The 16,426-nt window shown below is 42.6% G+C and overlaps 1 protein-coding gene across 1 annotated transcript; it reads right to left on the bottom strand.

Moving 5' to 3' along the window:
• Positions 1-884: 884 nt before the first annotated feature.
• LOC138948495 (putative protein-lysine deacylase ABHD14B) lies at positions 885-15,073 on the bottom strand. Its single transcript, XM_070320050.1, has 6 exons — positions 15,064-15,073; positions 14,073-14,267; positions 9,092-9,252; positions 4,079-4,235; positions 2,568-2,803; positions 885-1,391 (listed from the first exon to the last, which is right to left on the bottom strand). Exons 1-6 carry the CDS (start codon positions 15,071-15,073, stop codon positions 1,206-1,208), a joined length of 945 nt encoding a protein of 314 aa, XP_070176151.1. The 3' UTR covers positions 885-1,205.
• Positions 15,074-16,426: the final 1,353 nt, after the last annotated feature.

Below are 16,426 nucleotides of genomic sequence, written 5' to 3'. Positions count from 1 at the left end.
GACACACACACCCACACGTCCCCACCCGACACACACACCCACACGTCCCCACCCGACACACACACCCACACGTCCCCACCTGACACACACACCCACACGTCCCCACCCGACACACACACCCACACGTCCCCACCCGACACACACACCCACACGTCCCCACCCGACACACACCCACATGTCCCCACCCGACACACACACCTACACGTCCCCACCCGACACACACCCACATGTCCCCACCCGACACACACACCCACACGTCCCCACCCGACACACACCCACATGTCCCCACCCGACACACACACCCACACGTCCCCACCCGACACACACACCCACACGTCCCCACCCGACACACACACCCACATGTCCCCACCCGACACACACACCTACACGTCCCCACCCGACACACACACCCACACGTCCCCACCCGACACACACCCACACGTCCCCACCCACCCACACACACCCACACGTCCCCACCCGACACACACACCCACATGTCCCCACCCGACACACCCACATGTCCCCACCCAACACACCCACATGTCCCCATGCACCCAACACACATGTCCCTACCCAACACACACACACACACATGTCCCCACCCGACACACACACACACATGTCCCCACCCGACACACCCACATGTCCCCATGCACCCAACACTCATGTCCCTACCCGACACACACACATGTCCCCACCCGACACACCCCCCATGCACCCAACGCACATGTCCCTACCCGACACACACACATGTCCCCACCCGACACACCCCCCATGCACCCAACACACATGTCCCTACCCGACACACACACCTGCACACACACACACACACACACACACACACACACACACACACACACACATATATATACTCACTCCCCCCCCACACACACACACAAACCTCCAACCCAAAGCAGCCAAACAGCCATGCTAACCAGAGTGTGGGATCATTTGGTCAGACTGGTCAAGAAGTGATGCAGCACCTTGTGGAAGAAGTCGGGCTTGTCCTTGTAGCACGCATGTCCAGCTCGGATCATTTGGTCAGACTGGTCAAGAAGTGATACAGAACCTTGTGGAAGAGGTCGGGCTTGTCCTTGTAGCACGCATGTCCAGCTCGGATCATTTGGTCAGACTGGTCAAGAAGTGATGCAGCACCTTGTGGAAGAAGTCGGGCTTGTCCTTGTAGCACGCATGTCCAGCTCGGATCATTTGGTCAGACTGGTCAAGAAGTGATGCAGCACCTTGTGGAAGAGGTCGGGCTTGTCCTTGTAGCACGCATGTCCTGCTCCAGGGATGGGGGCGATCTGAGCTTTGGGCAGCGCCTGGAGATCCTCTCTGCTCCTTGTGCCAAGAAGAGTGTCCTGGGTTCCATACACTATCAGTGTTGGCACCTGTAACACCCAAGGCAGGGAATCTACACTATCAGTGTTGGCACCTGTAACACCCAAGGCAGGGAATCTATCAGTGTTGACACCTGTAACACCCAAGGCAGGGAATCTATCAGTGTTGGCACCTGTAACACCCAAGGCAGGGAATCTATCAGTGTTGACACCTGTAACACCCAAGGCAGGGAATCTATCAGTGTTGACACCTGTAACACCCAAGACAGGGAATCTATCAGTGTTGACACCTGTAACACCTAAGGCAGGGAATCTATCAGTGTTGACACCTGTAACACCCAAGGCAGGGAATCTATCAGTGTTGACACCTGTAACACCCAAGGCAGGGAATCTATCAGTGTTGACACCTGTAACACCCAAGGCAGGGAATCTATCAGTGTTGACACCTGTAACACCCAAGGCAGGGAATCTATCAGGAGAGTGGAACCCTTCTTTAAGACCCCCAAATTTAAGATTTACCCCCTTTCAAGACCCTTTACACCCCAAATTCCAATGTCTGTTATACTAAATGGCAAAATAAATTCTTGTTCTTGTTCTTGTTTTTCAGATGTTCTGTTTTTAACTTCTGTAAATTTACCTCTATTTAAAACTCCCTCCTAGCTGATTTTCTCAGATTTCTGAAGGTCATAAAAGGGTGATTTTCTGAATCACAAAGCATAGTCAGATAATCGTTATCCAAACACAGACACTTTAAAACCATTATTGTCAACACACAGGCAGGTGCAGAGGACCCCCCCCCCCCTTTCCTTCCTGGGTGGCCTTGCACTTTGCACTCATGATGTTCATGAGGCAACAAAAAATGAAGGTGATTGCATCATTCTTTGAGCTGTCGCTACAACATGTGTTATAACCTACATGCGCCCTCCCCTCCACACCTCAAATGAACCCATACCTGACTCTTAGGGTAGCTGAACTTCTCAATCATGAGAGGGTTGACAAAAATAAAGGCAGTGGCATGCTGCATGCTCTTGTTTCAGTAAGAGGAGCAATTACCCTCCCCCCCCCCCCCCCCCCCCCCGCAAAAAAAACAACAGGCCCCTACCTGACTCTTAGGCCTGTTAGACTTGAACTTGTGAGTCATCATAGGGGCCACACGGATGAATGGGGTGGCTCACTGCATGCTGTTGCTATGGTCACACACACAGAAGATAGAAAACAAATCCATACCAGACTCTTAGGGTAGTTGGCCTTGAACTTGTCGGTCATGACAGGGGCGACGGGAATGAAGGCTGCGGCTCGCTGCGCGCTGTCCCTACGGTCGGAGAAGAGGTACGGCAAGGAGAAACTGCCGCTCATGGAGGGGCTGACGATGACTGGGGCTGATCCCAGCGTCCCAACGAGGGCAGTCATGAACTCCTCTTTGGAGGCGTCACCAAGTGATTCATCCTTACTTTCGCCATAACCTAAAAAAGAAAAGAAAAGTGGGTGTGATGTGTTTGGTTTGAACAAGATTTTGTTCAATTAAGTCAAGATACAGCAGTAAAAAAACCACATGTGGGGTACCAAGTGCATACTTACTTTCTCCATAACTTTACCAAAAATGTGTGTTCTAACCAGTCAAAATGGTTTTCATCTTGCATCAAATATGCATTGCACAGGTGGATTAACTATGGCAATAGCTCTGTGACACAACTGTTATCTTTCTTGCCTGAAAAATCTATAGCAACAGCTATGTGACACACCTGTTAACTATCTCCCCTGGAAAGTCTATGGCAACAGCTCCGTGACACAACTGTTATCTATCTTACCTGGCAAGTCTATGGTAACAGCTCCAGGACACAACTGTTATCTATCTCACCTGGCAAGTCTATGGCAACAGCTCTGTGACACAACTGTTATCTATCTCACCTGGCAAATCTATGGCAACAGGTCGTGACACAACTTCTTCTTCTGCGTTCGTGGGTTGAAACTCCCACGTACACTCGTGTTTTTGCACGTATGGGATTTTACGTGTATAACCGTTTTTACACCGCCATTTAAGCAGCCATACGCCGCTTTCTGGGGAAGCATGCTGGGTATTTTCGTGTTTCTATAACCCACCGAACTCTGACATGGATTACAGGATCTTTTCCGTGCGCACTTGGTCTTGTACTTGCGTGTACACACGAAAGGGGATAAGCCACTAGCAGGTCTGCACATAAGTTGACCTGGGAGATCGGAAAAATCTCCACACTTAACCCACCAAGCGGCCGCGGCCGGGATTCGAACCCTCGACCTTCCGTTGAGGCCGACGTCTTACCACCCCGCCACAGCCCCCGTCCGTCACACAACTGTTATCTATCTCACCTGGCAAATCAATGGTAACAGTTCATGACACAACTGTTATCCATCTCACCTGGCAAATCTATGGCAACAGATCGTGACACAACTGTTATCTATCTCACCTGGCAAATCTATAGCAACAGATCATGACACAACTGTTATCTATCTCACCTGGCAAATCTATAGCAACAGATCGTGACACAACTGTTATCTATCTCACCTGGCAAATCTATGGCAACAGATCGTGACACAACTGTTATCTATCTCACCTGGCAAATCTATAGCAACAGATCGTGACACAACTGTTATCTATCTCACCTGGCAAATCTATAGCAACAGATCGTGACACAACTGTTATCTATCTCACCTGGCAAATCTATGGCAACAGATCGTGACACAACTGTTATCTATCTCACCTGGCAAATCTATAGCAACAGCCTTGTATCCCCAGGATGCCAGCAGCCGCAGCGTTCTAATCCAGTCCTGTGAGGTGAAGGCCTGGCCGTGCAGCAGGAGAACTGTCACGGTGGGGCTTTCAGCTGGCCCTGTCTGCCGGCTATTGATTTTCAGTGTCTGAAACAGGTCAACAGAGTCTGAAACAGGTCAACATAGTCTAAAACAGGCCAACATAGTCTAAAACAGGTCAACAGAGTCTGAAACAGGTCAACATAGTCTAAAACAGGTCAACAGAGTCTGAAACAGGTCAACATAGTCTAAAACAGGTCAACAGAGTCTGAAACAGACCAACAGTGTCTGAAACAGGTCAACAGTGTCAGAAACATGACAACAGTGTCTGAAACAGGTCAACAATGTCTGAAAGAGGCCAACATAGTCTGAAACATGTCAACAGTGTCTGAAACAGGTCAACAGTGTCTGAAACAGGTCAACAGTGTCTGAAACAGGTCAACAGTGTCTGAAACAGTCCAACATAGTCTGAAACAGGTCAACAGTGTCTGAAACAGGTCAACAGTGTCTGAAACAGGCCAACATAGTCTGAAACAGGTCAACAGTGTCTAAAAACAGGTCAACATTGTCTGAAACAGGCCTCTCATGCAGGCCGCCTCCTTCGTTCAGGACTCCGCAGACCCTTGCTACCAAGTTGTCTTCCTCTCGGACGCCCTTTCAGTCCTTCAGGCCCTAGAGAACGACAAACTCCCACAGCTGGCCAAAGCATTACAGATGGTCAGACAAACCAGAAGAGTTGTCCTCCAGTGGATACCAGCACACTGTGGGATACCAGGAAATGAAAGGGCAGATGAGCTGGCAAAAGAAGGAGCCGTGGAAGACCAACCTGAAAACAGTGTCAGCTTTAGTGAGCAGAAGACAATCATCAAGGCATTGATGAGGCCAAGGACAAACAGAGATGACTACCACACAATGTCCAGAGAGCAGCAAGTCAACCTCATCAGGCTGCGTACTGGCCACAACAGGCTCAATGCTCACATGAACCGAAAGTTCAAGCTGGCGCCATCACCAACCTGTGCCTGCGGTCAAGAGGACCAAACAGCGGAACACATCTTACAGCGATGTCCCTTACTAGATGAGGAACGAAAAGAAGTGTGGCCGTCACCAACTCCCTTGCAGACCAAACTATACGGCAGTCGACAGGAGTTGGAGAAAACGACAACATTTATCACCAGTGCTGGACTGATTGTGTAACCTCTGCGAACGCCAAGAAGAAGAAGAAGTCTGAAACAGGCCAACATAGTCTGAAACAGGTCAACAGTGTCTGAAACAGGTCAACATTGTCTGAAACATGTCAACAGTGTCTGGAACAGGTCAACAGTGTCTGAAACATGTCAACAGTGTCTGAAACAGGTCAACAGTGTTGTCTTTCTGTAGTGCTGTTTGACTGTTGTGGTTAATGCTCCCTGCAAGCCAGTTGACGTTTTGTTTGTTTTTATAGCACATAATTATGATGTCTATTTTAAATACACGAGCTTTCTTGTCGGCACACAGCTTCCAAAACATTATTTTTGTCTCCTGCAAAACTCAATCGAGTTCAGTCAAGAGCCTGCAAAACTCAATCGAGTTCAGTCAAGAGCCTGCAAAACTCAATCGAGTTCAGTCAAGAGCCTGCAAAACTCAATCGAGTTCAGTCAAGAGCCTGCAAAACTCAATCGAGTTCAGTCAAGAGCCTGCAAAACTCAATCGAGTTCAGTCAAGAGCCTGCAAAGTTACAAACAACGGCTTTGCGTCACCCTTTTTGAACCCAGATGGTTTGGAAATCCAAAAACACAGAGACTGCCAACGTTCCGAAATTCAGAATAAAAAAACAAGAAAGGTAAGTTGTTGGAACGTTTGTTATTGACAAAACAAATGTTACATTCACAAATATATCCACCCACCGGTCCTTTAAATGCACTAACAAACAATTAGTTACGAAAACTTACCTGATGGAATTTTCTTCCGCCTGCCACAAAGCCGCAAGCGAATGAATACTACATTCATTCATTATTATTCATTCACTTGCGGGTTCGTGGCAGGTGAAAGAAAATTCCATCAAGATAAGTTTTCCTAACTAATTGTTTGTTTGTGCACTTAAAAGACCGTTGGGTCGATATATATTTGTGAATGTAATGTATTTTTGTCAATAACAAACGTTCCAACAACTTACCTTTCTTGTTTTTTGATTCCTGATGGTTTGGGTTAGACATTTCCGGTCAGTCTTGGTTAGCTTACAAAAGTGGTCTTTACATAAAAACAAGTCGCGTAAGGCGAAAATACAACATTTAGTCAAGTAGCCACAACCGTCGAACGCAGAAGAAGAAGTCAAGTAGCTGTCGAACTCACAGAATGAATTCGAAACGGAACGCAATGCAATTTTTCAGCAAGACCGTATACTCGTAGCATCGTCAGTCCACCGCTCATGGCAAAGGCAGTGAAATTGACAAGAAGAGCGGGGTAGTAGTTGCGCTGAGAAGGATAGCACGCTTTTCTGTACATCTCTTCGTTTTAACTTTCTGAGCGTGTTTTTAATCCAAACATATCATATCTATATGTTTTTGGAATCAGGAACCGACAGAAAATAAGATGAAAGTGTTTTTAAAAGGATTTCAAAAATTTAATTTTGATAATAATTTTCATATTTGTAATTTTTTGAGCTTGTTCTTAATCCAAATATGTCATATCTATATGTTTTTAGAATCAGAAAATGATGGAGAATAAGATGAACGTAAAGTTGATTCGTTTTATAATAACTTTTTTTTTATTTTTTTTTAACAATTTTCTGATTTTTAATGACCAAAGTCATTAATTAATTTTTAAGCCACCAAACTGAAATGCAATACCGAAGTCCGGGCTTCGTCGAAGATTACTTGACCAAAATTTCAACCAATTTGGTTGAAAAATGAGAGCGTGACAGTGCCGCCTCAACTTTCACGAAAAGCCGGATATGACGTCATCAAAGACATTTATCAACAACAAAAAAACACGTTCGGGGATATCAATCCCAGGAACTCTCATGTAAAATTTCATAAAGATCGGTCCAGTAGTTTGGTCTGAATCGCTCTACACACACGCACGCACGCACACACACACACTTGACTAAATGTAACAAGTCGCGTAAGGCGAAAATACAACATTTAGTCAAGTAGCAGCATGAAACTGAACGCAATGCAATTTTTCAGCAAGACCGTATACTCGTAGCATCGTCAGTCCACCGCTCATGGCAAAGGCAGTGAAATTGAATTGAATTGAACTTTATTTTACAAGGATTTAGATTTAAGGCTACGCCTTTTCTTACAATCTGTCCTTGGGACGCATAGACACACAATTATATAATTAAAAAAAAAAAAAAAATTAAAAATTAAAAAGTTAAAAAGTTAACCAACAAAAGGAGGTCGGAAAACGTGATAATAAAGATGACGATGATGATGATGATGACGATAATGATGATGATAATGATGATGATGATGATAAAGATGAGGCATGAAGAGCATACATATGTGGTTATTCATAAAATCAAATGCATACTATGCAGGTAATTATAAATACAAGCTGGTGGCAATCGAACATGTAGCAATAGAGTAACAAAAATATGTTCAGAATATACAATGCACAGCATATTTTTGACGTAATACTAAGTTTGGTAAGTCAAAAGGCGTTTAAACTACTCAAACAATAAGTGTTTTTTTACACATTTTTTAAAACTTTTGACAAGAAGAGCGGGGTAGTAGTTGCGCTGAGAAGGATAGCACGCTTTTCTGTACCTCTCTTCGTTTTAACTTTCTGAGCGTGTTTTTAATCCAAACATATCATATCTATATGTTTTTGGAATCAGGAACCGACAAGAAATAAGATGAAAGTGTTTTTAAATTGATTTCAAAAATTTAATTTTGATAATAATTTTTATATTTTTAATTTTCAGAGCTTGTTTTTAATCCAAATATAACATATTTATATGTTTTTGGAATCAAAAAATGATGGAGAATAAGATGAACGTAAATTTGGATCGTTTTATAAAACAAATACTTTTTTTTTACAATTTTCAGATTTTTAATGACCAAAGTCATTAATTAATTTTTAAGCCACCAAGCTGAAATGCAATACCGAAGTCCGGGCTTCGTCGAAGATTACTTGACCAAAATTTCAACCAATTTGGTTGAAAAATGAGAGCGTGACAGTGCCGCCTCAACTTTCACGAAAAGCCGGATATGACGTCATCAAAGACATTTATCAAAAAAAAGAAAAAAACGTTCGGGGATATCATACCCAGGAACTCTCATGTCAAATTTCATAAAGATCGGTCCAGTAGTTTAGTCTGAATCGCTCTACACACACACACACACACACACACACAGACATACAGACGCACGCACACACACACACACACACACACACACACACACATACACCACGACCCTCGTCTCGATTCCCCCCTCTACGTTAAAACATTTAGTCAAAACTTGACTAAATGTAAAAAGGAGTCGCACGCTGTCTCGGTGACCCAAACATTTTGAAGATGGCAAGCGGTATGGGAACGAGCCATTTGAGAATAGTTTGCGAGATCGACGGATGGAGAAGTCGGTAGCGAACACCTATCACATAAAATTATACCCCTACAATTTCTCCACGGATTTAGAGGATTCACGAAAAGGACCTTTCCAGGCACGAACTCTTAAGACTGCACACAAAGCCCCAAAGCATCCCCCCCCCCCCCCCATCAAACAAAAGAAGAAAATCTGAGGATCTCAAGAATGATGTCTTGACCTTTGAAAATGCTGGAAGTGGAATTCTGCCTGGTGTGGACAACCCCCTCACCCCAAACAATTTTAGTACCTCACCCCTTGCTTTCAAGACCAAGCTAATTCGTTCAGATTTTCTGGTCTGTAAACTGACCATTCTAAGACCCCCTTCCTAGTATTAAGGCCTGATTTTCTGAAGATTTTTTCAGCCGGGTAACAAAATATCAGGCCTGGCCAGCTTACCTTGTCCTTGACTTTGACATCAATGGTTATGTTCTTTATTGCGATGGCGTTGATACCTGGACTGGGGGGGATGTTTGGCAGCTCATTCACGTCTATTTCCTTCGACGTCTTGGTGTCTGTCAGTGTAAGAGGCAGCTCACTTGGTAAGGCTATCTTCTTTCCTGTGTAAACGATGGTGTAAACAATACTTTCCAGGTTCTTACATATTGTCAGAGAATTCTCCAATTTTAAAGGCGAAGTTCGGGAGGAATTTTTCTGCGAGTACGAAGATTTGATTTGTGACGCGCAACTGACACTTCGGCCGGAATTTTTCTCGTTGAAACGAGAAAAGCATGCGATACGAGAAAAGCATGCGTATCGCATGCGAGACGATTTGCAAGCCAAGCGGGTGGGGATTTAGTCTCGGCAAAGAAACTACAATGCAGTGTTTGGTCTCGGTAAGACTGAAAGAGAGACAGAGAGCACGAGAGAGAGCGACAGGGACACACAGTGTCAGTGATTCAAGTTGGTGGCTTGGTGGCCAAAGGGAACCGGGTTCGATTCCCGGCATGGGCAGTCTTTTTTTTATATTTAGTCAAGTTTTGACTAAATATTTTAACATCGAGGGGGAATCGAAACGAGGGTCGTGGTGTATGTGCGTGTGTGTGTGTGTGTGTCTGTGTGTCTGTGTGTGTGTGTGTGTGTGTAGAGCGATTCAGACTAAACTACTGGACCGATCTTTATGAAATTTGACATGAGAGTTCCTGGGTATGAAATCCCCGAACGTTTTTTTCATTTTTTGGATAAATGTCTTTGATGACGTCATATCCGGCTTTTCGTGAAAGTTGAGGCGGCACTGTCACGCCCTCATTTTTCAACCAAATTGGTTGAAATTTTGGTCAAGTAATCTTCGACAAAGCCCGGACTTCGGTATTGCATTTCAGCTTGGTGGCTTAAAAATTAATTAATGACTTTGGTCATTAAAAATCTGAAAATTGTAAAAAAAATTAAACATTTATAAAACGATCCAAATTTACGTTTATCTTATTCTCCATCATTTGCTGATTCCAAAAACATATGAATATGTTATATTCGGATTAAAAACAAGCTCTAAAAATTAAATATATAAAAATTATTATCAAAATTAAATTGTCCAAATAAATTTAAAAACACTTTCATCTTATTCCTTGTCGGTTCCTGATTCCAAAAACATATAGATATGATATGTTTGGATTAAAAACACGCTCAGAAAGTTAAAACAAAGAGAGGTACAGAAAAGCGTGCTATCCTTCTTAGCGCAACTACTACCCCGCTCTTCTTGTCAATTTCACTGCCTTTGCCATGAGCGGTGGACTGACGATGCTACGAGTATACGGTCTTGCTGAAAAATGGCATTGCGTTCAGTTTCATTCTGTGAGTTCGACAGCTACTTGACTAAATATTGTATTTTCGCCTTACGCGACTTGTTTAATTCTTGTTTACTATTGTTTATTATGAACGTTTTAATGTTTTATTTTACTCTAATAATTTTTTTAATTGTGTAAAATAAATAAATAATTTTTTTTTTAATCCACGTGCACAAGACAAAAACTTTCATACTGTGCCAAAGTGATCCGGGTTCGATTCCCGGCATGGGCGGTCTATTTTTTTTAAATTTTAAATTTTTTTTTAATTCTTGTTTACTTTTGTTTATTATGAACGTTTTAATGTTTTATTTTACTCTAATAATTTTTTTGATCGTGTAAAGTAAATAAATAATTTTTTTTTTTTAATCCACGTGCACAAGACAAAAACTTTCATACTGGGGGAGCGAGCCAGTCTGAAGAGTACTCGGGTCCAGCGCCAGTGTTCTTTATTGAATATATGTACCAGTTTCAAGTTGTCTGATTCAAACTAGATGTTGAATGACACAGAAATAAAACGATTTCTTCGTGAAATTCAATTTTGTTTGAGTAATATATCAGGTGTACGATACATCTACACAGTTGTGTGTGTGTGTGTGTGTGTGTGTGTGTGTGTGTGTGTGTGTGTGTGTGTGTGTGTGTGTGTGTGTATGTGTGTGTGTGTGTATGTGGAGGTGGTATGTGTGTGTGTGTGTGTGTGTGTGTGTGTGTGTGTGTGTGTGTTCTTGAACATAACTACACCCATGTGTTTATGAGTTACATAATTATATATATGCGTTCAGTCAGTCTGCATGTTTCCTTTCACAAAATAAGACACAACATCAAAAATGAATACAGATTTGATCTGCAAGGAGGAAATATCAAACCAACCCACACCCCAAACCTAAAGCAGCTCATGACAAACTTTTGGTACACACTTTGCAAAATAATACTCTAATTTCTAACCAGCTGCATTACACGCTGCCAACAGAGAGAGAACAAGTCGCGTAAGGCGAAATTACAACATTTAGTCAATCTGTCGAACCCACAGAATACAAGAAACTAAGTCCATCTCACGATGAACACGAGCCGAAATCATATGCACTCGACTTATGAAATAGAAAGAAATCAAATACGACAGTCACTTCAGTCGCTTCCTGTAACGTCGATCTAACGCCTGCATTCCATCGTGTTGCTACACAGTTACTACAATTCTGAGTGACCTGTTGCAGTACGGCTGGTCTCGGCTAAAAAAAACCTTGGTCAACATAGGTGGGGAGAAAGTGTTAAGACCCTGTTTTCTCAGACGTTTTGTTCATAACCTCTGTAAATTTAGCCCCACGTTAAGACTCCCTCCTTTTTATATTTAGTCAAGTTTTGACTAAATATTTTAACATCGAGGGGGAATCGAAACGAGGGTCGTGGTGTATGTGCGTGCGTGTGTGTGTGTGTGTGTGTGTGCGTGCGTGTGTGTGTGTGTGTAGAGCGATTCAGACTAAACTACTGGACCGATCTTTATGAAATTTGACATGAGAGTTCCTGGGTATGAAATCCCCGAACGTTTTTTTCATTTTTTGGATAAATGTCTTTGATGACGTCATATCCGGCTTTTCGTGAAAGTTGAGGCGGCACTGTCACGCCCTCATTTTTCAACCAAATTGGTTGAAATTTTGGTCAAGTACTCTTCAACGGAGCCCGGGGTTCGGTATTGCATTTCAGCTTGGTGGCTTAAAAATTAATTAATGACTTTGGTCATTAAAAATCTGAAAATTGTAAAAAAAAATAAAAATTTATAAAACGATCCAAATTTACGTTTATCTTATTCTCCATCATTTGCTGATTCCAAAAACATATAAATATGTTATATTCGGATTAAAAACAAGCTCTGAAAATTAAATATATAAAAATTATTATCAAAAAATTTTTTTCGAAATCAATTTAAAAACACTTTCATCTTATTCCTTGTCGATTCCTGATTCCAAAAATATATAGATATGATATGTTTGGATTAAAAACACGCTCAGAAAGTTAAAACGAAGAGAGGTACAGAAAAGCGTGCTATCCTTCTCAGCGCAACGAATACCCCGCTCTTCTTGTCAATTCCACGTGCACTGCCTTTGCCACGGGCGGTGGAGTGACGATGCTACGAGTATACGGTCTTGCTGCGTTCAGTTTCATTCTGTGAGTTCGACAGCTACTTGACTAAATATTGTATTTTCGCCTTACGCGACTTGTTAAGACCTGATTTTCTCCCAATTTTGGAGTTCTTAAATTAAAAAGGGAGGGTTGTAGTCTGAACAAGAGCTATCTCCAACCATTATCTACTGAGCCTGGTTGTACTCTGAACAAGAGCTATTTCCAACCATTATCTACTGCAGGGCCGGACCCAGGGGGGGGTTCCAGGGGTTCCGGAACCCCACCCCTGGAAAAAGCATGTACCTTGCTTTGAGTGTGGTTTTTTATATTTAGTCAAGTTTTGACTAAATATTTTAACATCGAGGGGGAATCGAAACGAGGGTCGTGGTGTATGTGCGTGTGTGTGTGCGTGTGTGTGTGTGTCTGTGTGTGTGTGTGTGTGTGTGTGTAGAGCGATTCAGACTAAACTACTAGACCGATCTTTATGAAATTTGACATGAGAGTTCCTGGGTATGAAATCCCCGAACGTTTTTTTCATTTTTTTGATAAATGTCTTTGATGACGTCACATCCGGCTTTTCGTGAAAGTTGAGGCGGCACTGTCACGCCCTCATTTTTCAACCAAATTGGTTGAAATTTTGGTCAAGTACTCTTCGACGAAGCCCGGGGTTCGGTATTGCATTTCAGCTTGGTGGCTTAAAAATTAATTAATGACTTTGGTCATTAAAAATCTGAAAATTGTAAAAAAAAATAAAAATTTATAAAACGATCCAAATTTACGTTTATCTTATTCTCCATCATTTACTGATTCCAAAAACATATAAATATGTTATATTCGGATTAAAAACAAGCTCTGAAAATTAAATATATAAAAATTACTATCAAATTTTTTTTTTCGAAATCAATTTAAAAACACTTTCATCTTATTTCTTGTCGGTTCCTGATTCCAAAAATATATAGATATGATATGTTTGGATTAAAAACACGCTCAGAAAGTTAAAACAAAGAGAGGTACAGAAAAGCGTGCTATCCTTCTCAGCGCAACGAATACCCCGCTCTTCTTGTCAATTCCACGTGCACTGCCTTTGCCACGGGCGGTGGAGTGACGATGCTACGAGTATACGGTCTTGCTGCGTTGCGTTGCGTTCAGTTTCATTCTGTGAGTTCGACAGCTACTTGACTAAATATTGTATTTTCGCCTTACGCGACTTGTTTTTTACTAGTTTTAGCACCAAAACAATGCTGCTCTTAACCCTCAAAACAAGGCCCAGAATGCACCAGATTGCACAGATTTTAACCGTTTTTCAAAAATTTTCCGGGGGAGCATGCCCCCGGACCCCCCTAGTTCGCGCGCCTGCTTCCAGGCGCGCTTGTGGCTTCGCCACTTCGCTGATTTGCCCCCCCCAAAAAGGAGGAACCCCCCCCCTTACAACTCATTTGGTCCGGCCCTGTACTGAGCCTGTCAGTCTCACTGACGCTACGTACCATCCGGCGGCTTGATGTCAGCGTTGCCCTTCTTGCTGCTGTGGGGAGACGACCAGCCCCATCGGTATAGGATTACCCCCCCTGCCACCAGCACCAGCACCAGCACCAGCACCAGCACCAGCACCAGGATGGTGATGGCAGCCGGTTTATTGAGACTGATACCAGAGGGCGCCATCAGAGTCTTCTTCTCTTCACCTTCAAAGATTTAAAAAAAGATGAGTTAACTACCATGGCTGCTGGTTTTAGCTTGTTGAGGGTGTGTATTGCTTGATCAGAGCCTTCCCCGCATTGTAAGCTTGGCAGGGCATGACTGAATTATCCCCCCCCTCCACCTTCCCACTCACAACAAGAAAAGCAAATGCTTAGACACGACTGGTCTCTGTTATCGCCGCCCCTCCCCAAACCACCTTAAACCCATAGAACACTCCCTCCCTTCTCAGACATTTTCAAGACCCTGTTTTCTAAGATATTCTGTTCATAACCTCAGTAAGTTTAACCCCATTTTAAGACCTGATTGTCTCAGGGTATTGTGGGCCTTAAAAGGAAAATTCCACTACCTATGACCCTGTCCCCCTCTCGCTTCAAAAACGCCTGAAATAATGTCAATGTTAAGTTATTATGAATCAAACAGGACCCCCGGCCTGTGTCCCCAAAACTTGACGAGGGTCAACCAAACTTAGGTCAAGTTGGGAGGTTATCAAATCCTAGAAGTGTGCAAGGATTCAAAGCTCTAGCTTCAAAAACAGGCGAGATAACCTCAACGTTAAATAATTCTGAAACAAACATGACCCCGCTGTGACCGCAAAATTTGACGAGGGTCAACCAAACTGGGGTCATTTCGTCAGATCATCAAACCTTATAAGTGTACAAAGTTTCAGAGGTGTAGCTTGAAAACCACAACGGTAATTTTTTTGTCCACGGACAGACGGACACATGAATCCAAATAATTACCAGGGGAGGGACAGACAGATATATAGTGAGCGAGACATACAGATGGACATGGAGACTATGAGAGAGAGAGAGAGAGAGAGAGAGAGAGAGAGAGAGAGAGAGATGTACAGTAATCTCGCTCATTACAGAATATTGAGCAGCTCAATTGAATATGCCTCGGATCACACGCAGTGACTGCTATACGGTAATAGTGGAATTACGGGAGCTAAAGGGGTACCACTAATTGCAACAAAAATGAAATCAGCACAGACTGGTAGATAAAGTGTCCTTTAGTACCCAGTTCAAAATCTAAGCCCTGAGGTAATGGAATAAGTGAGTTATCGGATCAGAAAAGTCATGCAATCACACGGAACAAGCAGATTTGACTGGTTTGGCCTGCCGTCGCAAAGCCGGAAGTTTATGCGCGCCATGCACTCAAAGTCTAGTCGAACGTGCTTCGCGTGGCCACATGTAAAAAGGTGAGTAATCGATAATCTTTACGTTTTTATTCGTCCTTTAACATTTTTACCACTTCATTTTCTCGGCTGCATGTGTAGAATGCTAGCGCTAGTTCTTTATTTATGCCATACGAATGCATTGGAAAGAAAAAAGCCTGATATGCAGACGACCTAGCTTCGCTAAAAGTTCGTCTGCTTCCAGACAGCACAACATGAGTCTAAAACTTGTTTTACCGTTTCAAACGTGCAGATAATCTTTGCAGTTGATATGCTCAGCATCACAAATACAATTATGAAGTTAGATTAGAAAAAAAAGTATATTATACTCAAAGACCGTGCGAATTGTTGATCGTGCTTCCAGTATGTATGGTAGGCGAATGCTGTCAAAAATAACCTTCCTGTTGCACTGTTCGGTGATGTTTTATTTATGTTTTTATGTTATTGTCGCCATTGCTGACACTTTAGGCACTTCTCTGATGGAATGCTATCTCGATAGCCTTTATTTGATGCGTAAATCATTAATGTTATCATTTTTTTTCTACAGTCACCTGCTTTCTGAGCGAAAACCTTGCTCTACACCAGTGACCACTGCGAATGAGACAAGAATGAGGTAGGTTTGACATATCAGCAATTTCTATTAAAGGCTAAAAAAAAAAAGTTTTCATAAAAAAGGCTTAATAAAACAAATCCCGTATATATTATATTTTCAATAAATCATGTTTCAGTGGAACCCCCTTTCTTAAGACCAACAAAATAATCTGAGAAAACCAGGTCTTAAAATGGAGGGTCTTAATAAGGGTGTTTCACTGTATTCAGGATATTATATAATAAAATATGCTGTACTACTTAAAGACAAAATTAATTAGCGTCTGGACAATTATACACACAGTGTCAATCCAACTGCTTTATTTAAGTTTATGTTATGAATGTATTTTTTTCCAGATCATGGAGCAGTTGTGTATCCTG

This window comes from Littorina saxatilis, linkage group LG15 (assembly GCF_037325665.1).
Source record: "Littorina saxatilis isolate snail1 linkage group LG15, US_GU_Lsax_2.0, whole genome shotgun sequence".
Lineage (NCBI taxonomy): Eukaryota > Metazoa > Mollusca > Gastropoda > Littorinimorpha > Littorinidae > Littorina > Littorina saxatilis.
Note: the sequence above shows the minus strand (reverse complement) of the source record. Positions and strands in the feature narration are given on the sequence as shown.

Excerpts from the sequence above, each read along its gene's own strand:
- LOC138948495 (XM_070320050.1), bottom strand. Across the intron at positions 9,253-14,072 it reads TGACATCAAGCCGCCGGATG|GAAAGAAGATAGCCTTACCA; the intron begins GTACGTAGCGTC and ends TCGTTTACACAG. Across the intron at positions 1,392-2,567 it reads CCAACTACCCTAAGAGTCTG|GTGCCAACACTGATAGTGTA; the intron begins GTATGGATTTGT and ends TGGGTGTTACAG.